This window comes from Neopsephotus bourkii, unplaced genomic scaffold (assembly GCF_033783945.1).
Source record: "Neopsephotus bourkii isolate Nb327-2 ecotype Australia unplaced genomic scaffold, CSIRO-AGI_Nbou_v1 NB_234, whole genome shotgun sequence".
Classification (NCBI taxonomy): Eukaryota; Metazoa; Chordata; class Aves; order Psittaciformes; family Psittacidae; genus Neopsephotus; species Neopsephotus bourkii.
This window is the reverse complement of record NW_026900744.1, coordinates 17,651,016-17,676,786: the sequence shown is the minus strand read 5'-3', so window position 1 is coordinate 17,676,786 and position 25,771 is coordinate 17,651,016. Positions and strand designations below refer to the sequence as shown.

Here is a 25,771-nt window from a genome sequence, read left to right as displayed (position 1 = left end):
GCAGCAGAAGTGTGTCCAAGCCAAATCTTGTCTTGGGACACAGGAGCAGTTTCATACACGAAGGCAAGGACCTGCTCTCCTGGTATGGTCATCTTCATCATCATTCCAGCTGGAGACCAAGCAGGAATCTAACCCCTCTGCTGTCCATCCCCCTTCAGACACTGATCCTGTCCAAACTCAATCCAGACTGATTCAAACAAGGCCCAGATGTTTGCAGGAAACCCATGTCCAAGGAACTCCCTTTGTCTAAGGAATGCCTAGAGCTGTGTACCAAGACTGCTGGGAGCTGGGCTTTTGCTTGCCTTGGGCATGGCAGTACAAGTGGTGGCACACAGGCTGAAACCAGACAGCAGGATGTTGCTTTCTTGTCCATCACCTCTTCCTTGAAGCATTCCTTTGAGTATATGGAGTACTTTCTCAAGCAGCAAACCTCAGTTTTCTTAGGGAGGCCTGGGGAGGAGGATGCTGGGGCAGATATTCCTGAAGACCTGAGATGTGATGAAAGCAGTCTGAATGCTGAGCCGACAAGCAAGCAGCTTGGGGACACTGGCAAGCTCAGAAACAATTGTCATTTCTCCATTTTGATTTCTGGCTGTGTTTGAGGTGACAGGGCAGGTCCATGATGTCTCCAGACAAGCCATCCTGCAGGCATGTGACTCCAAGGGATGGTTGCCCTGGTCCAAAAGGAGCAGAGGGACAGTTCAGGGGACAGAACCTGGGAGACACAGAAGCAGTGGATGAAGCATGAAGTCTGTAGTAGTTTGTGTCTCTTTTCCCTTCTTCAGGCCACTTTGTCCCTGGCGCCTCTTGCCAAATTTCTGGAGCTCTCTTCTAAGTGATGCGCACCCTGCCTCCCTGGCTGCAATGGGCCAGGTAGAGCTTGCTGGCTGCCTCAATGGCTCAGGCAGTGAGGCATACCAAAAAGCTTTCTGAGCAGAAGCCAGCCCTGTCCCCTCTCCGTCCCTCTTTGTGTTTTTCAGAGCTGATTTCCTCCTTGCTGCTGGAGAGCCTCAGGAAGGAGAGAGGGAAAGTGAATGTGCTTGGGGTGTCGAGGGGGGGGAGAAAAAATAATGAAATAAAAGGCACACTGCAATGGAGAATAGGCCAAGAAAAATATTTAATCCAAACAATGAACATTGTCATTTCCTCCCACAGTCTGCATTCCCAGTCAACTTCCCTGGGCAAGCAGGGGGAGCCAAGAATGGCCGGGCTCTCTGCCTCGCCAGCATGAGTGTGTGTGTGTGCGCGGAAAGGGATGTGTCCTGGGGACACTGTGCTATAGCATCACTTTGACTAGCTCCTGCCATGTCTGTTGCTGAAGGCACTGACACCAGCCCCAGTTTTCCTCAGGGAAACAGAGATTTGGAACAATGTTGGAGGTATGTGGACAGGGATGGGAAGGGGAATTTCCAGGCACCCAATCTGGAGTGGTGGATGCATAGGGGCTTTAAGTGAACCAGACTTCTAACAAGGCTTTGGGTACTCTTCCAGTCTTCCCAGGGACCTCCCAGAGCTTTCTGAAATACCTTGGCTAGTGGCTGAGGTGGGAAGGAAGAAAAGGCATCTGGCAGGGAGAAGCTGCCCTTTGCCTATCCCTGTCCAAGGGCTGCTGCAGCCTCTCAGTGCTTTCCTTTCCCCATGCACCTATGCCTGCTTCCCCCTGCCACATCCAATGGCTTGCCTCTGGAAAGTGGCTTCTCTTGCATGTCTTAGACCCCTGAAACTGCAGTGGTCTCCAACTGTGGGACAACTCCAGGTTCAGTCCCATGGTTCAGTGAGGCCCGGATTGGGCTGATATCCCTCTACCATCAAATGGTCCGAGGTTTCCAGCTGTGCGTGAGAGCCTGGCACTGCTACTTCTTCATTTCTGATGCTAAGCACACACTGATGCCTCTGGGGACTTGCTCTTGAAAACCTTGCAAGGCTCCTGGAAGATCATGTGCACAGTGGAGGGAGACATTTCCCCAGCAGACGCTTATTGCCCAGCCCTGTTCCCATCTTTCCTGTCATGCCATCTCCCTCCTGTCTCCTCCAGCTGATCATTCAACCACTAATGGCTCATCCATCGCAAGAGCGGAATTAACAGCAGTGAAGATGATACACAAGGGTGTGCATCTGACAGTAGTGGCAGCTTTCCCAGGGCTGGTCCCTGCAAGTCTCCCTGCCAAAATGATGGTTCCCCTGTTCTTCTGGAGCTGCTTTGAAAGCAACAGCCAAGGACAAAGACAACTGCACCTCCTTAGCTACAGGGCTGCTTGTGGTCATCTCAAAGGGTCATCTCAAACCCTGCAAAGGGTTTAAGGTCAATGCTGGTGCCCAAAGGGAAGGATGAAAGAACAGCAAAATCTCTGCTGATTTAGAAGCAGTATAAAAGCAAACTGTACCCTCCTTGGATGGGATCAGCACAATTACAAGGCTCAGGACCTGCACAGCCTCATGAAGGCTGGGGGGAAACATTTTGCTTATTAAGGCTGGATTTGATCTCCTGAAACTGGGATCTGGGCTTTCTGTAGCTATGGACAGACAGAAACCACAAGCACTTCCCATTCCAACAGCAGTGCAGTAGAGTCTTACAGCTCTTCGGTTACACAACTGGCCAGGTGAACACTGGTTTTTCTTTATTCCACCTTCCTCCAAAGCATCTGGAATGCCAAAAGCAAGGTACCAGGCCTTCAGGTCTGCTCAACCAGAGCAAAACCCGCATTCCTGGGACATAGTGTTCACCAAATGCCTGTGACACAGCACTCAAATATGTATGATACTGATGGAATCTGTGTTTTATTCTTCATGCTTCGTCTTTCCCTCGTTCTGTTGCACCCTTTGACATTTTTTCACAGTGAATCAACCTACGTACAGGGTGGCTTTGAAGAAGAGCATGAAGAAGCTGATGGCACTGGGGGCTTCCTGCTGGGCGTACGGCTGCCCTGCGGAGGGAACCAGCCAGCTTGGCCCCAGCCCCAGGGACTCTGCAGGGACGGTGGAAAAACACTGTGCATAGATGCTGTTCCCTGCATGGCATCTCCCATCAGCCTCAAGAGAAACCTCACCACCAAGCCCTCTGAGATGCTTCTGCCTGGGATGCAGCAGGATAACTAGTCCTCTCTCATATCCCTCCTTTGCCTGAAATATTTTTCCCTCATTTTTTTCTTTAATTTTTTCTCTTTTTACTTGTGCCTATTCCCAGCTTTGAGAGCCTGTGTTTTTTTAGCCTATTTGAATTGCCAAGCTCTTGATTCGTGGTTGCTATTTTTATGCCGGCAGCACAGGGCTCAGGCCTGGCAGTGCCAGATGCTGCACCTCCACGTGCTAACACACGCCCCGCTGAAGCTCCTGTCTGAATAAACAAGGAAGATGAATGGCGCGAGTGGGGAGATTCGCTGACACAGCCCAGCTCCCTGGCTGCCTCGGTGGCACGCCGCCTAACTGAGCAGCTCCCTATCACTTAACACAGTGTGGAGCTGTTGCAGCAGTCACCTTATTCATTTCTTCCCAGTTTATATGAGCCATTTCAAGCAGCTCTTTTCTCCCCTGCACTGGAGGATGCATATTTTGGAGACAGAATCCTAGCTGGCAATTTCCCTTGATCACATCCGTTGCCTTCACATGGCATGGTTGGATACTGGTGTTTTCTTTTTTCCTGCCATCTTAAAACATTGGGTGTTTCTGCGAGTCACCAACAGGGGAAAACCTCCCTTCTCCCACCACTGGCATTGCTTTCTCTAGAGCCACATGGCTCAAGCACAGGCTGAAGAGAGTCTCTATGGGTTTTCCTCTTTGCCTTGCCCATGTCCTCCCTTGCCATGACTCTTGCAAGAACAGTAAGACTGCTGCAAGTGCAAAAGCACCTGTGCCCTCAGGGGTGACCCACTGGAACCTTACTTTGCTCTTGCTGGTTGCAAATATGAAGCCAGGTGGAGATTCTTGATGAGGTGAAGCAGCGGGACTCACTGTGTTCTGCAGGCATCGGGTGAGGAGCAGGGACAGCAGTTCCCGAACCCTGTGCCTAGCTCTCTTGAGCCTTGAGTCCAATTAGTCATTTTTTATTTTCCCTTCATATGTTTTTCCAATGTAATCTGGAGCATGAGCTGTTAAGTTTCCCCAACAAGTGTTGCCATAGGAGCCTGTATTTGTTTAGGGTGGGGTACGGGCTCCGGCAGGTTGAGAGGAGGGGGCAATTAGCCCTAATAGGTGTAGAGAGAAACTGAAAGCCTCTCCTTCCACATTCTGTCCCTGTTTCTCCCCCTCAACCTTGTACACAAGATCTGGAAATCGTTTCAGACCTGTGCAGCCGGGATGGGCAAACCTCCCTGTAATTGTATGGAAACTACCGAAGTGGCGGGTGTTGTTTTGCCAGTGAGTCATGACATATGGAGCAAAGCTCAAGGAAAAACTCTACCATGTGGAAGGCAGCAAAAGCAACTCACACCCAGAAGAGCTCTTTTCTGCCAGCAGCCCTGGCTGGACCCTGCCTGCATCCCTGCACTGGACAGCCTCAGCATCCCTGCCCCAGTCCTTCCGATGCTCAAAGCTACTTCATGGCTTAGAGACCTTCTTTCATCACTATCATTTAAGACCCACTGATGCTTTTCAATGGAAGAGGAGTGTTAACCCTATTGCCTTGGTGAAATTGTACCCTGGTCTCCTCTGGACATGGTTTGTGACAGCAATAATAGGAGCCAAATCCCTTCTTATTTTTGAGTGAGCTACCTAACATGGCTGTGCCTCAATTTCCCAGCTGTAGGAATGTGCACTCTTCTTCTCTCATGAGACCTTCCAGACAAATGCAATCTCTCTGTGGCTTCCTGGATTTGATCCCAGGGGCTATGGTACTGATAGTACAGACAGACTCAGTGGTTTGCCGTAATCCCTGCTGCTAATTCCTAAAGTGTCATTAGGCTGCATTGAGCTAATTTCTGTTCCTTGTGAGTCACAGTGACAAAAAGCCACATCAGTTCCCTGGGTTTGGCATGGTTTTTTTCCTGTGAGTTACTGGCATTATCTCCAGTCCCACATGTTGGATTTGGTGCAGTGGATGCAGGGCTATCACTGTACGGTGACAGTTTTCAGCTGGCTGTCATTTGGTTTAGGGATGCTACAGCCGAGTGTCCATCAAAGGCTGGATCTGCATATTTTCTGAAGCCTAATTGTCACCTGGGGCTACCAGGTTCAGTGAAATGGGTCAGCTGCTTTCATGAGGAAAAGGGTGGCCAGGTTTCCACCAAGAGCCCTTTCTGATGGCAGCAGTCATCTTGGCGGTTGGCCATGATGGCTGGGCCAGTAGCTACCATCACAGAGCCTGAAGCAGGAGAAACATTTCATTACTAATCACTCAGTTAATGAATGGCCTCTCCATTCTGCTAGCACATTTGGTTGTTGCTTGGCAGTGGTAATGTGTATCTGTGATAAACCTCGGCTGCAGATCGTTCCTGACAGTTCATTGCAAGTGCTTCACATGCACATTGTTTGGTTGCACCACTTGTACAGCATTGTTTCTCAGCCCTAGTTGGCTGCTTCTCAGCTCCAGTTGCTTGTTTCTCTTTTCTGATGACTCATGTAACTAAACAAGAGTAAAATGGATTTCTGAATGGCTGCTTGTGCCATTTAACATTTCTGAGCAGAAAGCTATTCCTCTGCAATAGCTTTCTGTTCCCATGTTAGAGCTGAAAGTAAGGAAAGCTTGTAGTGATGGAGCATTCATCTGAGCTGCTCCAAGGCAAGCTGGGCTCTGCAAATCCCTAGTTGTCAAGGGAGAACGGACCAGTAACTCACAGGAGAGCAGCTAAAGGCACTGGGCTGTTCCATGCAAGAGGACCCACCATTATTCTGCCAATGTAGAATTCCCCACCACTCAACTATATAATTTCCTTACAGAGAGTGAGATTTGGGCCACAAAGAAGAGAAATTAGGAGGAAGATGGCCAAGACTTAAGCTGGAAGGTGGCCACATTACCAATATTTCTGGTTATCAGTAGGTTAATGCCCTCTCTACTCAGTCCAGAGCTGGATTATTCCTGTAGGGAGCTAGGTCTTGATAAATATCCCTTCCATTTGTCACAGCTGGCCACCAAATAAGCAGCCTTCTTAGTCCAACATGGCAAGCGGGGCTTGATAGGACTAGAGTCTCCAGTGGAGAGTCTAGAGGAATTTGGGGACATGTTCTTAGGGGTCAGAACCAGAGCAAGCGCATTCTGGAAAAGCCAGAGTCCTTGTAACAAGCGCTTGCCCAATGCTTGGCTTAGCTTGAGTGCAAGTACTTCTGTGAGACTCCTGACCTTGTTTAACCTTTCTTGTACTCCAAGGGAGATAAAGCACTTGCCTCCCTGAGACTGATCCTCTAGCAGGATGTTCTATAGATCCTCATAACAGCATTTCTGAACTTAGCTGTCCAAGCCAGGTCACCAAGCTCAAATTCAGAACAGAGCTCTTTGTTAGGAAGGGTGTTAAAGAGAAGAGTTGGTCAGGTTCTTATAGACATTTGTCCAGATGTGAGCATACAGAGATCTGGATTATGGTGGAGACACAGTGAGAGTGGCGTGGGAAGGTGGATAACCAGATGAGGTGGTGAACTGAGTTCTGGTTAGGTGGCAATGGACTCTGTGAGGAACCACTGAGATGGGAATGCGGACTTGTGGTATTCAGGTTGTGGCCCTCTCTATGATGTGGATTTTCTTTCTCACTTTCTGACACAGTTCCCTGATCCTTGAGCTACAGCTACTGCCCTCTGAGCACCCACTACTCCATACACATCAGTTAGGATATCAGTCTTCTGGCACCCTTTGGCTTTGGAGAGGAGATTGTGTGTGGTGGAACTGGGCCTTGGCACTTATCAGAGGTGCACCAGTGGCCTTGCTGGCCTGAGACCTGGGGTGTCTAATTTGGGGGGTAACCTTCTGCTTTTGAACAACCCTTTAAGTAAAGACTCATTTCTCTGCCTTAGCCTTTCCAAGCAGACGGCTGGTGCGACACCATCAACAATCGGGCATACTGCCAGTATGATGGGGGTGACTGCTGCTCCTCCACACTGTCCTCCAGGAAGGTAAGTGAGCATCTTCTGTGGTGCTGGCCAGGATTTACGATTAAGCGGTGACTGCTAGCTATGCTCTTTGGCTTTGCTGGCCCTGAAACCAAGCCTGCAATGCAGTTCTCCCACAAATGGAGAACTAACCCATGGTTTTAAACCAAAGCCAGCTGAAGCTGATAGACATCATCCCACTGATTAGCAGTGGGGTTTGGCCTCAGGCCAGTGGGACTGAAAGCTCAGCTCGTCTCCCACTGAGGTTCACAGGATTTCCTTTCGTTTTGGGAAACAAGACCCAGTGAAATTACTTCCATAGGATGCAGTGCTAGCCATGGTGAGACAGAAGTCACCTTGTCATATAATTTAGGGGATTTTTGGGATGGTCCATTGCCATCCATTATGGACTGTCTTTCCCAATTCTCCCGGGAAAGGAAGGAGGGAGGAATAGCATAGAGGGAGCAACTTGGCTGTGGGGTTGCACAAATCCTTCCTTGTGCATCATAACCATCACAACCTCTCCTCCCACCAACTTGCTATCCAGCACTCACAGCCCATCCTTCCTAAGCATGTCCAACAGCAAAACAAATCGTATGGCATGAGATAATTTCTCACTGCAGAAATATGTGAATTTGGATCTTCTCAATCTTTGTTGTGGAGCTTGAATCATTTTTCCTTTCATCACACATACACACAGAGAAGTTAAAATAAAATCCTGGGAAGATCCAGTTGAGATAGGAGAGAAAAGGCTCTACACCCATGTGATGAGTGAACCCTTCCAGCAATACCATGACATCTCAGAGCAAGGCATGGTTCTCAGGAGGTCTGAGACATCAGCATCTCTGGCCAAAATAAAGGACAGGTTCACAGTGAAAGGTGAGAGGATTCAGTCCCATAGTTCTAAGATACCCAGCCTCAGCTCACTTCCCCTGCAGGTCTCAGATCTCCTGTGGCACAAGCCTACAGCACACCTCTGATAAGGTAGATGCAGGAATATGGGGTTAACACCAAAAAAACACTTCAGCCTCTTGCTGGTCTAGGCTGTGAAAAATCAAATGTGCTTCAACAGTAGCAAACTCCCTGGCTCTGAGCCTGGTGTGTATAAAACCTTCGGAGGAAACTGTTTTCTCAGCTCCCATGGCCCATGACTGGACAACTGTCAACCAGAAGCCAGACGCTTTGCTGGCTCCCTTCTGCCTTATTCTGCTGCCACCAGCTAAGGTGACATGAGATTGCTTGGCCCCATAGAGTTGTTGTAGAGAAAGCAATGTGCAGTGAGCCGCTCTACCTGCATGGGATGTCTCAAAGCAGCACACCTTGTGAGCGGCCCTAGACAGACCCACTGCCTGCCCCACTGAAGGCTGTTCCAGCTCACACAGCCTCCGGCCTTTCTTAATCTGTAATGAACAAGAACTGTATGCATCTACCTGGCCCCTACATTGTGTCATGTGGAGGTCAGTCTTTGCAGCTGGCATCTGGGTTGAGTTCCTTCAAGAGCTACAGAAGATAATGCTATGATCTATCTACATGCTTTGCTGAGCTTGGAAGAGCCAGGAGTAGCTTGAAGGACAGATCCATGGGCTTAGACATGGACAAGGGGTTTTTCTAACAGGAAGAAAAGTGAAACTGAAATCTAGAGGTGCCTTACCGCTGCCAGCCTTAATCCAAATGTCTCACACCCACCGCGGGAGACTTCTCCCCAGGGCTTGCCTATGGGGGGGCACATGACTCAAGCCAACCCTTGGCTGCAAAATTTGAAACGCAAGTTAACAAAGAGGAAAATGCTGAGAGTAAAACTCAGCTGGGGACAGCTTGTATCCAAGCCCCTTTCTTAGTGAGCATGGGGCCTGGCAGTCTCCACAATGCCAATAACATCAGGGCACAGCCCAGAGTGTCTGTCTATCCTTATCGGAGATGGTGGAGAGGGCTTCAAGGGCATAGGGGTGACAGGAGCCAGGTATCTTGAAGCAGAGGCTCACATTTCCCTTTGATCTCCCCAGGTGATCCCGTTTGCTGCTGACTGTGACCAGGATGAGTGCACATGCCGCGACCCGGCAGCCGAGGAGAACCAGTAGCAGCACCATGAAGGGCCTCTCTCGGTCAGGCGAGCACCGGAGGAGCAAAGGGTCCCTGGTGGGGTGTGATGGGGCAGGAGGTGTAAGCAAGAGCTGGGCAGCGGGATAGCCACTGCGCACAGAGGGAACAGGTCGAGGCCACTGAGCAGCCAGCAGGCTGCGGCAGCAGAGGGCAGGCGTGTGGCAGTCCCCTACCCATCACTGCTCCCTCCCGAACCCAGCTGGCACATGGGGCCCGGTGCACGCTGAGGGGCTCCGCCAGGGGTCCAGAACCGCCTCAGCCGTGCGCTGGGCTTGGCTTCACACAGAGAGCCCAGGCGCTGCCGCAGACATTTGTCGTGGTCCGGTGTCTGGGTGTCTGTCTTTGCTCTGGATTTTGTCACTATTCACCCCCTCTGCTGTACAGGCTTCTTTTAGCAAGGTCGAGGTAGTTGTGATCTCTCTGCAAATATTTAAACTTAATTATATATATATATATACATATATATAATATATATAAATATATATTTTCTTTGCTCTTGATGAAGCTGAGAAAGGATATCCTTTGTCACACACCATGCTGCTGTGAAGTACGAATCATTGGGAAAAGCGGAGGTCAGGGTGGGAGGAGTAGGGAATTTCCCTTTCCTTGCTAAGAGAGAGCTGGAAGGAGGACAGAGAGAGAAGCCAAACACCCAGGCCGCACCAAGAAAGAACTGCTCAGGCAGATAGCATGGAGGTCGTGATCTCAAGGTGCTCTCAGCATCTTGCAGGTACCAAACTTTGCCCTTGGGATTTGCTCGGCTCCAGCTGGGGTTAACGCTAACGGTTCTGTGCCGCAAAGAGGCAGAGGAAAGGGGCAGAAAGAGAAGAGCACAGAAGGGAGCACAGAGCAGGAACACGGGCCCCTGTGTGCGGCTGCAAGCTGGCCCAGGAGACCCAAAGGTGCCCCCGTGTCCCTTCACGGGCTGTGCCGGTAGCGGCAGGCTCCGAGCCAGGGTTTGTGAAGAGCCGGAGAGTGGAGAGAGGGTGACACGGTGTGGAAAGACCGGGGATTGTCAAGGCATCCTTCGGGCTCCGCTAGCTCACCCGACCCTTTTTCTCTGGCATCTCCTAAAACTATGTTTTGTCGGAGGACAAAAGTAAGGTCAGAGGTGCCTGGACATCCACCACCATCTAGGCAGGAGGTGCCTTGTCCTTCTCCAGTCCTTTTCCTGATTGCAAGTGTCCCCATTGCCCCACAGCAGATCACCTCTTGCTGCCCTGGTTTAGGCAGCGATGTGGTGGGGGAAAGACATGATGGGCCCCATCTCCTCTGGCAGCAGGGACACACTGACATTTCTGTTCCCATCACGCACAAGTGAAACGCCCGGGGGTTTCCACCCAAATGCAGTTTGGCAGAGGGCTGCACTTTTTTAACCGACACACACTTTTCAGTCAAAAACCCCCAACAAGCCCAACAAAAACCCTCAAACAACCCAAGGAAGATAAAAAATAAATCCCTTTGAGACTCTTCTAGTTCCGTTGTCCCCAGGAGGTGCAGCTCAGGCTGCCCACCCTGCTCCAACAGCACAGGGAAGGGGGTACCCATGGGTCTCAGTGCAGTAGGAGCAGAGGCAGGGTAGCCTGCAGCAGCTGGAGAGAGTGGGGATGTGGGATGAGAGTGACACACAGAAGAGGAATTTCAAGTCCCAGCATCCTGCCATGCCAAACCCTTCCCTGCCTGGTGTCAGTGTTAGCCGCATGCTTATGTGTTTAGATGCCAAAATTTTACCTGTTTGGCTACCAGTGGGTACAGGGAAGGGACCGTGCCTCACGGACAGGGGAACCTGGGCAAGGCTGGAGGTGCTGGCTTGGTTGATAGACATTTGTGCTTCTCATGAATGGATAGCTTCTATGTACTGAAATATTGTTCTTCTATAGCGACACTGAGCGTTTTTTGTCCCCTTTAGGGTTTTATTCACAATGGAGGCTGCTGCTATTTTTTTTTTTGTATTTGATAATTATTTTTTATAAAAATTTATGAAAAATAAATAATCTTCTCATCCTCCACCTCTTTTGCCTCTTTTGCTTCGTCTGAAGGGGGACCAGGCTTGGGGAGGGAGGTGATTCAGCTGCTCCCAGCACCCTTGGTCCCACATGCCCTCCTCTGCTTAAGGAACCCATCTCTTGTTGCTTCAGTGCACTGCCAGAAAAAAGCATGATGGGAATCAGGGCAAGCTGATGCCATAGTACCAGCCAAACCCATGGACATGTCCAAACCCCACAAACATTCCATGTCACCAAAGCAGGGGACATCCATAGGGCCCTCCTGGGTTAGGACTTTGCTTCAAAGATGCCCACAGCTGGCTTGCTCTGCACACTCAGCCAAGTCAGTGTTTCTGGTGCTCCGGGGATGTGTAGCATCTGATGAAGCAACCTGATCCATGGAGCCTGCTGTAGCCACAGCTCTATGTATCCCTGGGCATACCTGAGCATCCCCTCCTGACCAGAGGCACCTGGAGCATCTGAGCCAGGTTGAAAGTCTCACCACCCCCAACACTAGAAGGCTATCGTGCCAGTGGCATGAGGAGGGACAGCATGAGGCTGGGATTTGGCATCTCACCCTAGGAGCCTTTCCCTGTTGCAGTTCCCATTCCCCAGTGGTCCCAGCTGGCCAGGTCTCCCATAGTGCCAGCCACGGAGCCACGGAGTTACAATGGTCTGTGGTGGCTGCAGCTGGTGGCTCCATAGGCAATGGGACCAGCTTGCCCTGTGGTCACTTCCTCAGGCCCACGGGGTGGTTTACTGGGAAGAAATACTGCTGTTTATAGACTTTGGGGAAAGGGGATTATAAGGTTTTAATTATTCCCACTGTTCAGGTGTTTTGGTGTCCATGTTACGGGGTTTGGGTTTTTTTGCTTTCCTTTTTTAAGACTGAGCAAATAGACTGTTTCAACTGAGCAAATAAGATGGCCCTGAAAAAAAAGTCATGCTGATCTCCAAGACCAAGCAAACAGAAATGTTAGCTAAAAACATCTAGTCTGCATTTCTGATGGACCAATACTGGAGACATTTCAAGCCTCTACCCCCATCAGACAGGGGCAAGATGGTCCCTCAAGGAGCCCCTTTGCTGTTTTGCAAAGTGGCTTTTCAGTGCCTTTGAAAAGCCAAATCTGTGCTAGGAGCTATTTCTCTTTCCTTCTCCATGCACCTTGCTTCAAGTGGTGGAGAAGGTGAGTCACAGGTGAGCAAGTGCAGAGATTGAAAAGGACTGAAAAACACAGGCACTTGCAGTGGGTCAGGGGCTGCTGGACCCTAGGGAGCAATGTTAAGGCTATGGAAAGCTATGAAATCCAAACATTCCTCCTGCATGGCTGATGTGAGCACATCAAGGGCCCCAGAGAGAAGCGATGGGCTGAGGAAATGGAAGGAAAAGCCTCTAACACAGGGTGCGCAGTGCTGTGTGGGCAGGCAGAAAGCTCCTGAGGACAAGTAGCTGCCCCTGCAGACCTCAAGGTGTCTGGGCACATTACACAGCCTGCTTCCCTCACCGCAGCCAGGCTGCCCTTCCCATCACTAGCAATTGGAGCCATATGTGCACAGCCCTGATTGAAACAAGCTGAAGTGCTTTGCTTTTGTGTTGCTGCTGGAAACAAGTGGGGTCCTGGCAAGCCCTTGGTCCTTCTAGCTGCCTGTGCTGGAGCAGCTGGGGATTCCAGCCACAGGGGCATGCAGGCAGGACTGCAGGCAGGGCTGGCCCTTGCACCATGTCCAGAAGGTGGGGTTCTGGAATGGATATGTCCAAAATCAAAGGGTGTATTCCTATGGGGGACAGTCAGCTCCTTGTTATCTTTGATTTGCATTGTCCTGTCTTTAAACCCCACTCCCTCTTCTTTCAGCCATCTCTGGTGGCTATGTGTCTCACTTTGCTCCACACTGGCCTTGCTTCATTTCTGGTCTTTGCATGGACTCTCTCATTGGTCCCAGGAGGAACATCTTCTTCTGGTGACATTGGATGTCCTTTCTGGTGCAAAGCTCCCCAAAACCATGCACTTCCACCAGGGCCAGTTTTGCTCCCATGAAGGACAGCTCACTGGGGGGACTCCACAGCCCCGAGCAACAAGGACCCCCACTGCACGTCTTGCATTTAAAACAAAAAGAGCATCTGTCTGTGGCAGTAGCCAAGTGAGGAATTGTTTCCCTATTCCATCCTCTCCCTTCTGCCAAACACCCAGCCTCAAGGCAAGAGATGCTAACTCCTGTGTCCCCAAGACAATGAGCACATGTGGTTGAGTAGGGTGTCTCTTTCAGCAGCAGAAACTGGATGTGAAAAGCTTTGACAGTTGTTATGATGGAGGAGTCATTAAGAAACAGGGCAGCCACCAAGACTGCAGGGACACAGTGCCTTGTGTGTGGGCTCCAGCAGTGCCATGTTGCATGAATGTGTTGAAATGCAGTGACCCCTTCTGGTACCTGCTTTCTGAGAATGAATAGGGACTGCTGGTCAACATCAACCCTTCCAACACACACAGATTACCAAACCCTTCCTGAAAAGCTGGCATTGTGCTGATGATGCACCCTCACAGTCCACCCTTTTTGGGGTGAGTTTCTCCAAACCCCCATTGCTTGCAAGCAGACGACCCCTGAGGAGATTTTGCTCTGATGAAGGTGCAATGACCCAGTCATGCTGAGGCCTTCTTACACATGACATTCCTTCTGGGGACAGTCAACTCCTTGTTATCTTTGATTTCCCTTGTACTGTCTTTAAACCCCGTTTCTTTTACACAGCAGCTCAGGCTTGCAACTGCATGCCTTTCTGCCACGCATCCCCTCTTTTTCTCCTCCTCCTTCTCATCCTTATGTCTCATTCCACAGCCATGGGTTATTGTGCAATGAGCTGGTGGCAGCCACAGCATTTAACTGCATGGAAAATAGCAGAAGGAAAGTATTGGATGTATTTTTATCTTATTTTCCTGCAATTTAACAGTGGGAAGAGAAAGAAAAAAAATTGTTCCATGAGATTTAATGAAGTCTGGTTTCCTATGGATTTGTGTGCATAGTCCCTAAATTCCCCCCCTTCCGTGTCCTCCCAGGCATCCTGTCTGCCTGCCCACAGTAATCCCTGGCCCTCCCCAGGTCTCATACACATCTGGCATGGTGCGTGGCAGTACACATTGAGCTTGGCCAAGGGACCAGCCTCTACAAGTCCTGATGGTCTAAGCATTATACACAACACTTCACTGTAAGCTACTTTTAAGGCATCCTTCGCAGCTCTCACATCATTCAGGCACTGATTTTCACATCATTTGTAGAATACTAGCATTTGTAATACTGCTGGTCCTCTCTCAGAAGTCTGACAGACGGACCAGAAAGCTCTCAAGGGATGGCTGACACCCAGACAGCACCATCCCATCCACCTTATATACTGAAAAAACAGGCTGAAAGGAGCATTTTTGGACTCTGCGTCCAAATTCCCAGTATCTGTGGAGGTTTGCAAAGCAAAGATTGAGAGCCCCTTGCCATGAACGTGTAAACGTAGCCTTTCCCCCAAAACCAGAGGTGCCTGCAGGTATCTGGACCTTCTGTGCCCAGCAAGAGCAGGTAGGCAAGGCGAGGTGAAGGACATAGCTCCGGCTGTGTGTACTGAATGGTTTGGGAATAGGCTAACCCAGTGGGCAGACAGGCTAATGCTAAACTTGTGTGAAAATGCACCCAAGTTCAAAGGCTGGGAGTGCTTCATCCACTACCAAAAGATGACATCAACTGGACCAAAACTATAAACAAACAATCCAGTTTGCCAGAGCCATGGATAACTAACAGCTCCATTTAATAGTTGGTTAAATTATCATCTGGAGTTTTACATAGTGTTACAATGGGGTTTTTTCATTGCTGTTGTTTAAAACCTTTTTTTCTCTCTTCTTTTTTTTCTTTTTTAAGTGATCTGGAAGAGTTTTGTGTTTCTTGCCACATGGCTATGTCACCCTAAAGCACCCTACTTTCAATCTACAGTAGTAAAACATCACATTAGAGTTTTAATTGAACATCAAGGAACATAAATTGTAGCCACCTTTGTAAAGAAAAGGACCAAACCATCTTTATATGTTAAATAACTCCACGACAAGTAAAAGGTAGAAATGCTATTACAGGGGTACGGGTGCAGCAAAGAAAAGGTAACAACCCAGAGGTTCATCTCAGGTGAATGATCGCCCATTAATTCAGAAATAAAACAAGAAGAGAGAGCAGGGGGGCCAGGGAGGTTGCAGAAATGGATGGAAAAACAGTGTCTTCTCCAGCTTCTGAGTCTCCCAGGACTAGTGGGGGGAACCAGGAGTCCAAGAGAGAAAATACTGTACAGACCAAACAGTAGAACCCTGTAGCAGACATGGGTGGTGTCAGCTCTGCAAGGAAGGGCACGCCGTGGGGTTTGTCCATGGCTGCTTTGGGTGAGCAAGCCACATCTCACCAAAGCCAGGTCTGCTGCCATGGTGCAACCCCCTTCTCGGGTCTGGGCTCCCATGGCAGGCTGCTGGCATTTGTCTGAGAAGGGCTCATGTGTTAGTTGGGGGATTCTGGCAAGAAAATCCAAGTTTGGACAAAATTCTGACTTGCAAAGCCTTCACAAAGCCAGGGCCATTGTGAGGATGGCCCCTCAGATGTGCCACACCAGCCGGACCTGGCAGCACAGGGGGTGCAGGAGCCCTGCAGTGTCAACCAGGTGGAGCACAGCCCCACACACAGACTGCATGTTACGTCACGGGATGGGGATGCCAAACTCTGTCCAACTGTGCAGGGATGCTGCTGAAGGACCTTGGATGGGTGGCTTTCCCCTTGTCCTCCAGGGTGGTCCATCTCCCAGCCATGGGGACGCTGGGGTAGAGGGAGTCCGGCCCAGGCGGCTGATGATACTGCAGGGTTTTGGTTGACCACGCAAGGACTTTGAAATGTGAGCGCAGAAGTGGAACAGAAATATCTGAATAGCCCCAGTGCAAATCTTGGGGCTGGACAAAACGGTGACCTAGGCAGGTGTGAATGCATGGGGTATCCAGGGTTTTTCTGGCAGCACTGCAGCAAGTGGCTGGCAGGCTGCACCGCTCCCATCCCTGCTGCTGCACCTAGTGAGCAATAAAAGAGAAGAGTCTACTACCCAAAGGAAAACAGTCTGCATTTCATATAAAGGCCATGTAAGAGGTATTACTTGGCGAGCAACCAGCTTGAGTCTGGGCCAGAGCAGCCTTCGTCCAAGCACCCCTCTGAGGCATTGAGCAAAGGTGCCCTTTGCCCATCTCTGGTCAGCTGCCTAGCTGGAAGTTAAAAGTTGTCACAGCATCTGCTGGGAGAAGCAAAAAGATAAACCAAAGTGTCTTGGAGACTGAAAGGAGAAAGAGCAATGGCTCAGTACAAATCACATCTGCACATATACCTGGGCATGGAGATGGCATTGGTCTTGCTCTGAGCCCTAAGCCCTTGGCAGCATCAGGCACATCAAAATATAATGAGAAACACATGAAAAAAGCCAAAAGGACCCAGTAGACTTCATTGCAAAGAGCAGGCATTTGCCTGATGACCCCTACTAGACACATTCATTACAGAAACAACACACCCGGGTAACACTGACTGCTGGTGCCTGCTCCCAGCAGCACCCCATCCAGGCTAGCTGTCCCTGGAGGAGAGGTCTGCCCGTGGAAGGGAAGAGAAAAGCACTGCGTGGTCCTGCAGGAAGATACTGAACTGCTGCTGAGCAATTACTGTGATGCAGCGCTGTTGGCCGTAATCAGCTGTGGACCGCGGACCACAGCTGCTTCCCTCTCGGCACCACGCAAATGTTCAAGCCATGTCCTTAGCAGGTATAAGGAGGAATGAGGCAGAAAGTCACAAGTGACAGGCTGAAGACTTCTCCTGCCAGGACTGAAAAAATGAAATTTCTCTCTGAAAAGGCATCACAAAAATCCCTCTGTAGGGCTCCTGGCTTGTCCAGATCAAAGGTGCACAGCTGGCAAGTGCAGAGATACCTCCTCTGCAAACCAGACTGGAAGCTGAAGCTAAAAGGAAGCTGTTTGCTGCCTCTAACACCATCAGTGGTAAAAGGGTTTTGGAGAACATTTTGCCCTGATCCAAGCCCAGTGTCCCAGGACAACCCCAGTTCTCTGGTTTGAAAAGAGGGCTGCAGATGTGAGCCTGAATGCAGGCAAACAACACCCCCAGGAGCCTGCCTGCCATGCTATGTCACTGAGCCATCTCTGGGACCAGGACCTACAGGATCATCCTGCACCACCGTGGTGGGGTACGGCACACCCCACTCCCCTCGCCATGCAGAGCCTGGGCTATGCCACAGTTACAGTGCAGCTGGTGCAGAAGGCAGCTCCATCTGAGCCATCTGCCTACTGATCTCTTGGCTGGGGCTCTCCTGAGCAGTAGTTTGACATTGCTTCAAAGTCTTTATTGTAGTGGGTAAAAAAAACACAGGAAGGTATTTTTAAAGTGACTTCCCAGGAATGTGGTCCCGCAAGAAGAAAGGTCACAACATCCAGCTGACCACTGGCCCTGAGGACAAGATGCTTTTGCTCTGGAGGACTCTGCATCTTGGAGCAGACGTAGGCTTTAACTATGACGGAAGAGCCTGAGGAGAAGGGCTCACCAATGCTCCTCTCTCCTTACCCCAGCTGGTGACACCATGCCAGCCCTGCCCTGCAATCACTCAGGTGGGTCTCATACAGACCTCATGCTTTACAACTGCAAGAAAACCCTCAAACATCCCAGTCCTCTTGGCCATCCAGTGGCCGTTTTGCTCAGCTATAACCATTAGCAACCCTGCATCCCTTGCTCTCCCATCCTGCCTGTGTCACTGTGTTTCTCTTGTGACTGATGTCCCCCACCCTTGGGAACGGTTTCCACAGGCAGGGCAGGGATGAGGTGGGAGAAGAAGGCCGTGCGCTCCCAGCCTTCCCTCTCCACTGATGCTGAGGAACCTCTTGGCAAAATGAATTAAACAAAATCAAGAAAACTGGGTCCCACAAGACTTCTAACTAGAAAGGCTTTTGGACAAGTTGAAGAAGAAACTAATACTGAGTCAGTCCTGCACAGAGCAGTTGGTTTCACTCCCTGGTCCAAATTTTTGCCTCCAGAAACATCAGTGACACCCTCCCCCCATGGGTCCATGTATAAAACCCTCACAAATGCTCGTGGGAAGGCCAGTGTGAGAGTGGGAGCCTGCAACCCTCAGTAGTCCTTGTCACCATAGTCATTGTAAAGGACACTCAGTGTTTGCTCCTCGCATGTCTTCTTGAGGTCCCGGCTGAGCTCTGACCAGTCAAGCCCATAGGGCTTGATCTCGCTGTAGCGGCAGGCGAGGTACTTGAGGGATGAGCGCTGGAGACTGATCTTGGGCTCTTGCAGGAGGCCATTGCACCAGCTGCTGAGGTCCCCCAGCTGTGAGAGGATGAGGCCAGCCTTCCTGCAGTGAGGATGGGCAAGGGGAGATGCCATGGGGTACAGACAGCGAGGGGCAGCGGGGGTGATGGAGACACCATGGGGGAATGGTGGGAAGGGCAGGAGGAGCATATGAGGAGAGAAAACCAAAGACCATTTAGTACACTGCCAGAGCTCCTGGAGGGAGAAGACACAACACAAGAGTCAGGGAGTATAGACAGCAGCTGAGTGGAGCCTGATACTGTCCAAGGAGGACAGCATGGCTGGGGGGACACACTGGCCCTGTGGCACCACTGCAAGCCTAAATGCATATTAGAACAGCCCCTACTATGGTCAGAGATGCCCATGCCAACATTGTGCTACTGGACCTGCAGCACTGGTCTTGGCACTCACACTTCCCTGTTCTGTCCCTCGTTCTTCTTCCACCCTGTATCATCCCCATAACAAGGCTGGGTTTACTGAGGGGAAGTCGCAGGTATAGCTGGGAAACACCCAACACTCCTTGGGATGGACATCAATGACCCAAATGGCATCACCAGTCACTGCTGCAGTTACTGGACCCCAAATATAACAGGGTGGGAAAGTGGAAGCCAGTAGTACTGCAGGCGTGTGGAGAAATGCTAAAAGGTGCCAGGCACGACATGTGTGGCCAGCCCAGTGCAGTGTCACCATGTGTGTCCTCTCCATGAAGTGATGTTTGGGAAGTGTGCTGATCACTCATGGCTTATTGTAGGACAGTGACATTGCAGGAAGGGCAGAGAAAAGGCACGTATGCTGGGAGCATTGTTCCCTTGTCAAAATACCATGCCTGGCTTGTGGGGGTCATTATGGGAGGTTGAAAGTGAGATAAGAACTATCAACCTCATAAGATGCAGTATCACAAGATATAAGTACAATGACTGACACTCCTGGTAGATGACTTGTAATATTTAATAACAGTTTAGAAAATGTGTCCCACAGGACAACATGCAAACTGGAAGGAACATACTGAGGCATACAACATAGGTTTGATCCAAAAAGCTCTGAGAGAGCAGGGGATTTGGCTAGACCTCCCTAGTTCTTTGTATGTGCATTCTGCATCTCCCAGTTGCAGAGAACAAAACAAGGAAAGGCAGGTCATGGCAGTAGCGCTTCATAAAGAGCCATCACGCAGCCAAGAAAGCCAGAAAAGAAGGTTGTATGACAAGAGGGAGAGGAGGTCCAGGAAGAATCCATCTTCAGCAGAAGACTGACACGCAGCACCCCCAGGTCAAGATAGCCTTAGTGTGGGCTTGTTCTGATAGCAAGAAAGTGCTAAGTTACCAACCCCTCATGCTGAATGAGATACTGGAAGGGTGCAAAGGATCCCGGCCAAATATGACCTAAATTGTGTTCTCTCCTTTTCACATTCTTCCTCTTAAAATTGTGCTTGTAATACCTTTATCAAGAAAAATGGTTTGTTAAGATAAAACATGTTATGTTCATTTTAAACTTGTCTTAACACTTTGGGCGATGTCCAGGGAACCTGGCAAATCTGGAGGCAATAAATTCAGATCAAGTGCCTCGAAGGTGAGTATCACATGTGCCTGGAAACCCAGACAAAATTTTAAGTGTCTCAAGAGCTGGAATAAGTTCTCTAACCAGCTTCAAGGTCAGTTGGTGTGTTAGTACAGACAGAAGATACATCCCCTTGGTAGCTTTAACTCAGCATCTGTTCAGCACAGAATAGGCAGTGGAGGCACAGATCATGATGTTAGGGAAAGCACATTCTTAAAACACACTGTCACATTCCTACTTGGATAAGCAGGGGTTGCGTGTGGAGCACATGGCTGTGTTGTGGCTGGTGGGACAGCTCACGGGTACGTGTACCAAGCATGGAGGACCATCCACATCCCCTCCAAACCTTCCTCCAGGCCACGTGCACCATGGCAGAGCTGCTTAGAGAGGAATTAATTTATCCCAGAGCCAACCTTGACTTTTCCGGAGAGGGAACCCTCAAGACATTTGTTGTGGATATGGCTGCAGCTCAAAGGGGCAGGTCTGCAGCCACCAATATGTTGCCCAGCTCTGCAGCCACATGATATCCAAAGCCTCAGCACTCACTTCCAGATCACAGCAGAGGGGTGGAGGTGCTTAGCACAGTGTTGACTCCATAGATAGCTACCCAAGCTGCCCAGGTCTTCCAGCCATGAGAAGGTATGTGGCCTCTCACTTGTCCTGGTCCCCACATATAGACACCTAGACAAGGTGCTGGGACTGCTTCTCTTCCTCCAGCATCACATGTACTCTCACAGGAATGTTGAATGTGATCCCACAGATTTTGGCTCAAAGCCCATAGACACAACCAGACTTCACCAGGCTTTGCATCAAATCCCATTTCCACTTATTACTTGCTAGAAAATGACGCGGCTTTCCCTCCATTTCTTCTTATGCCAAGTGCAGGGCTTTCTGCAGCCCTTCTTGGATTGGGAGAGAGCACTCTCTTTTGTAACCCCAGCAAGTTATCTGCACACACCCTCACTTCCTTCATTCCAGCAGCCAGCGTCTCCAAGAAGGGAGGTGGGGGCACCCCAAACAAGCAGAGCCAGAAGGCGGCATGGCCACGTGGAAGAGGAGGGACATGGTAAAGTCATTCGTGTGGGTCCACATTCAGGATTTCAAAGGAGCATCAGCAACAGTCAAACAAACACTCTGTCTGCTGGCTAAATAATGTCATCTGCAAGTGATTTGTCCTGTCACCATCAGTCTGGATGCTTCGCCCTCACAGACGATCAAACAGGAGGTCTGCTTTCCAAGATTTGTCATCACCAGAACCCATTGCAGCTGCCTAAATGTCTCTTTCCAAGTAGTGCGAGCTGCAAACACTTCATCAGCAACTTGCGTCATCCCATCCTAAGCACTCCAGAATTTCCAGAGGCTGGAATTAACCCTCTGGCTCATTGACTCACACAGCAAAGCTAACATCTGGGCAATTCAGTGGCATTTTTGGCTCCTCCATGTCAATACACATCTGCCTTGTCGGGCTTGAGAAGGCAGCTTCCACCTTATGTTCTGTATGGTCCTTGGTCTCCTCACTGAGGCAGTGAGAGGCTATGGTATTGCTCAGCTGCAATGATGGCAGTGGCTGTGTGATGACTCCAATCTGTCACATAAAGAATTTTATGTGCTCCTTATGCAAACCACCACAAAAGATGAGAGATGTCCTTTGCAAACCGGGGCTGGATTTCACATTTGGAAATTGAGAAAGAGCAGCATCACCACAGCTGGGCCCAAGACAAAGGTGAGATGAAAGTCCAAGTCTGATGATCCCATTCAGTGTCATTGAAATGAAGCAATCCTAGGCAGGGGAGCTGGTGGAAGCCTCAGCTTAAACAAGACTCCAACCACAGGGATGTCGCTACTGAGCTTTAAGGGTGTGCCTCAAAGAGTTCACATTTCTTAGAACATAAATGGGAAAAGGGGAAAAAGGAGGGATCCCAGCTTTTACCCAAGGAGTGTAGGATCTCTTAGGAATTTCCCACCAAAGCTGGACTAGGAGATATGCCTAAGACACTAAGTGCATGACAGCCACCAGATATTTGTTGTGTCTTTCTGATCAAATACCAGAGGGCTGGAGAACAGAGAAGGTATTCAGAGGATCTCCAGTCTTCTGCTAGAAATCCACAAGTGATCACGTGGAGAAGCGGGGCTGGAAGACAGCTACTGGTGAGACCAGCAAGAGGAGGTCTGAAACAGGGGGTAAGGTGGAGGCCATACATTTCATAGATAGGAGCTGATGCTGACATACACTTGAAGTAATCCTGATTACTTCAATTAGGATGGGCTCAAGGTTCTGGCTCTTTGGAGGCCAGATGCTGTGAAACACCACTGCAGCCCACACAATCTCGCAGTGAGCATGTTAAACCAACTGGAAGCATCCACATCACTAGGAAACCATGCAGACAAAAGCAGATGTCAAAGGATAAGGGGAGAAGTGAACATCTGGTTGTCTCGGCAAGCCCAGGACATGAGGCAACCAACCCCCAGGCAACTGGAGGGGCTGCAATGTCCTGGAGGAGCCAAGGGAGAGGACATGGTTCTCAGTTAGGCATGAAGGGATGTTTTCAGCGAGGAAGAGATCAGGGCCACCTCCTTCAAAACCTGCTGTGGCAGCTCAACACTGCCTGGGCACTAAAACGCTCATGTCCCTGAGATCATCCCACACAACCACAGACATGCATCGAAAGGGAGGGAACACATGCAATTCAGACCCAAGGTCAATCTACTGCCTGCTTTGGACCACAACTGACAGTGAGTCAATTTCATCAAAGCCCGGGGCCCTTCTCTAGCACACTGCAACCAAACTCAGCTGTGCAATATTTTTCCAAGACTTTTTCCATGCATTATTCCATGTAGCAGCAGCTACTGAGGGAAGAAGAGAATCTCTTCCCCTTCCCACCCTGCATAGCATGAACAAACTAGGAAAAACTTGACAGTATAGGACTAGTGGGATGGTCAAGGATGAGGGGTTGACAGTGGTCTACTGCCTTCCAACTTGCCCTGTGTCTATGGTCCTTCAAGGGAGACGGCTGGACATCAAACGTATGCACAGCATCCAACAAAACAGGAACACCACTGTGAGATTTTAAGCTCTGTCATCAAATTCATGAGATTTGCCAGAGTCACCTTCCTGTAGATGTAGTCACCAACATCTACAAGGGATAAGCTTGTTGGTAGGCAGGCCTCCCTCCCAGCTAACCCAGCTTCTGAGCCTACCTGGGCCCCAGCTCATCCTCACAGCGCCAGGTGAACTCCCCAAAGCTCTCGTAGTGCTGGTTGTAGTGGTAAAGGACTCTGTGCAGGCTAGGGGAACCCAGGTCCAGCAGAGTGTTGTAGGCTGTTTGCTGCTCCTTACCACTGGTGTAGCCGTTGAAGAGGTTGTAGATCTTGTCTGCTATTTCTGCACAGAAGTATAAAGATATTCAGTAGGCTGAAAGGAATGCCATGAATAGAGCCCACCAGACTAAAGATCAGCTCTAGAGCCAAGATCAAAGCCAAGGTTTGTCCTCTGAGTTACTGTTAGTTATATCAAGAAAAAGTCCCAGTGGAGGAGCAACAGAGTAGATGGTATTCCCCAGACTCAGTCTAGGTTAGGTTCCCGTAATTCAGTCCAATTAAGGAAAGAAACATGTGGTGTCTTCAGGCACTGTTAGTGAATGAAATACCATTTATTTCTGAGAAGGTATGCAACTGGGGTTTCTTGAGTGCAACCACCACCTACACTACCAGTTGACTTCAGGGCAGGGCAGGACAGGCAGGTTGTCTTGGCTATTTTGGTATGTGCTGCATGCCTGCCCCTCCACCCATCCTCCTATCCTTCCAGAAGCACAGAGTGCCTCTGCATTGCAGAGAGGAGTTGTGCCTCCTGCCACCCTCCACACCAACCCTGAATACCCCACGGCAGCACCTGGGCCACCATGGGTGAAGGAGATGTTACAGCCAGGACGCAAGATGTGTGCAGGGAATTGCTGGAAGGGGGAACCCCCTGCTGCTGGTCCCAAGTATCACAGTCCAGCCATTTCCCTCCACCTCACCTTGAGCTTTCACGTCATCTACCACAGGGCAGGGGGTCTTGACTGTCACATCACTGGACCTGGAGCGTCTTCCTGTGTTATCAACTCCCCAGAGTGTGAACCTGGCAGAGAAGGAAAAAGGTGAAGCTCTGGACTCCCAAGACCTCATGCAAAGAAAGGAGCATCAGAGCAACAGTGCTGCCACGGGCATGGCACAGGGGAGGCAACTCACATGTAGGTGGTGTCAGGCTCCAGGCAGCGAACAATGAGGGAGATGGTGGAGGACAGCCTGTCAGGCACTTGGGCCGGCATGGCGCAGGGTGACTTGGCACCAGAGATGATATCATCCACAAAGCTCAGCACAGTCTCTAGGGAGAGAGGGGAGGATGTGCTGTGGGTGATGACACACGTGTCCCCAGGGCTGTGGAGAGCTGCTGAGGTCTGTGCCTGCTAACACGCTGCCTGCTGTTGAGGGGGACCAAGGCTCATGCATGAAGTTGGTGCAGAAATGGACCCACGGCTCTTCTAGCAAGGCTCATCACCATGGCATGGAGCTGCCACTTGTGCAGCATGGTGGGCAGAAGATGGGCTGCTTTCTTTTTCACACAATACTGGATACATTCCCACTTGTAAATAGAGAGACAGAGGCTCTCCTCCAACATCTCCATCCCACTCTCCCTAGAGAGAACCAGTGGAGTCCCCACTCACCTGTCTCCACCTTGGAGTGATCCATTCTGTCAGTGACTTTCTCTTGACGGAGGAGGTAGTCAACGATTTGCACCCCGATGGGGGGCTCCGAGTGTCCCCATTCCAGCACCACCAGTGTGCTGCTGGGCTCATGAACAGTGGAGAGCCGGAGGCTAGGGGGCAATGTCAGCTGGTCAGATTCTTGGGAAGAAGAGATCTGCCACCCACCCATGCTCACCCTCACCCATGTCTATCACCGCCTTGCTGCTCCTCTGTGCCTTAAAAAGACAGCAAAACCACCAGGTTGAGGCATAGAGTATGGGAGAGATCCTGAGGACAACCTCTCCAACCAGTCCCTATGGCTGATGTAAAAGGCAGCATGAGTGTATTTGCTAGTGCCACTCACTGCTGTGCAGACCACATGCAAATGTACCAGAAATGAGTTGGTTTCTGTAAGACAGTATGTAGGGACTGGTTTTGAATTACTTTTCTTCAATCATTTCAAAGCTATAATCATGGGAGACAGCAACCTCAGGAGAGAAGACTCTCTCATACTCCTAGCTCTAGGCACTCTGGTCCAAAGGGTTCCTTCTCTGGCAATGCTCTACTAGAATGGATCTAAAATCAGTTTTCAGCTGGATTTAGAAAAGATACTGCATCTCTGCACCCTCTGCCTGATTTCCAGGTCCCCTCTATCCATTTGCAAACCTGTTCCATAACACCACCCCAGCCCCACCAACATCTGTTACCATGCCATTAGCCATCACCTCCTCCTCCCAGACCCATCACAACCAGAGGCCAGGCTGGGCACCTATGGAGACCTACATGGGGTGCGGGAGAGGCGCGCAGGTGGGCAGCCCGTCAGCCCCAAAGGCACTTGAGTCACAGCGGCACCAGTCCTCAATGACGTCCCCACTCCCTGAGCACCACAGCAAGCTCATGGTGGCCTCTTGCAAGAGCTGAGAGAGAGGAAGGGGGTAAGCACTGGGCAGGTGAGCTCTCATCCTACCACAAATCAAGTCAGTGTTCATCCATCCCTCGGTGGGTTCAGCATGGTCTGTCCACGCTGGATAGCAG

At 50.2% G+C, this 25,771-nt stretch overlaps 2 protein-coding genes across 3 annotated transcripts in view; one reads left to right on the top strand and one right to left on the bottom strand.

Annotated features, from left to right (window-relative positions):
- The window catches only part of PAPPA2 (pappalysin 2), an 86,868-nt gene extending 77,257 nt beyond the window's left edge, over positions 1-9,611 (top strand). The window contains exons 21-22 of the mRNA XM_061345637.1: positions 6,937-7,035; positions 9,015-9,611. Of these exons, the coding sequence (XP_061201621.1) occupies positions 6,937-7,035; positions 9,015-9,089 (174 nt within the window). The 3' untranslated portion in view covers positions 9,090-9,611. The remainder of the gene's footprint in view (positions 1-6,936; positions 7,036-9,014) is intronic.
- An 8,244-nt stretch (positions 9,612-17,855) lies between these two features.
- The window catches only part of ASTN1 (astrotactin 1), a 53,817-nt gene continuing 45,901 nt past the window's right edge, over positions 17,856-25,771 (bottom strand). The window contains exons 18-23 of one of the 2 annotated variants that reach the window (XM_061345639.1): positions 25,520-25,653; positions 24,716-24,867; positions 24,240-24,375; positions 24,029-24,129; positions 23,211-23,394; positions 17,856-18,501 (exon numbers count right to left, since the gene is read on the bottom strand). In XM_061345639.1, the coding sequence (XP_061201623.1) occupies positions 18,267-18,501; positions 23,211-23,394; positions 24,029-24,129; positions 24,240-24,375; positions 24,716-24,867; positions 25,520-25,653 (942 nt within the window). In that variant the 3' untranslated portion in view covers positions 17,856-18,266. Of the gene's footprint in view, positions 18,502-19,388; positions 19,894-23,210; positions 23,395-24,028; positions 24,130-24,239; positions 24,376-24,715; positions 24,868-25,519; positions 25,654-25,771 lie in introns of those variants that run through there. The other variant, XM_061345640.1, reaches the window with a different exon arrangement.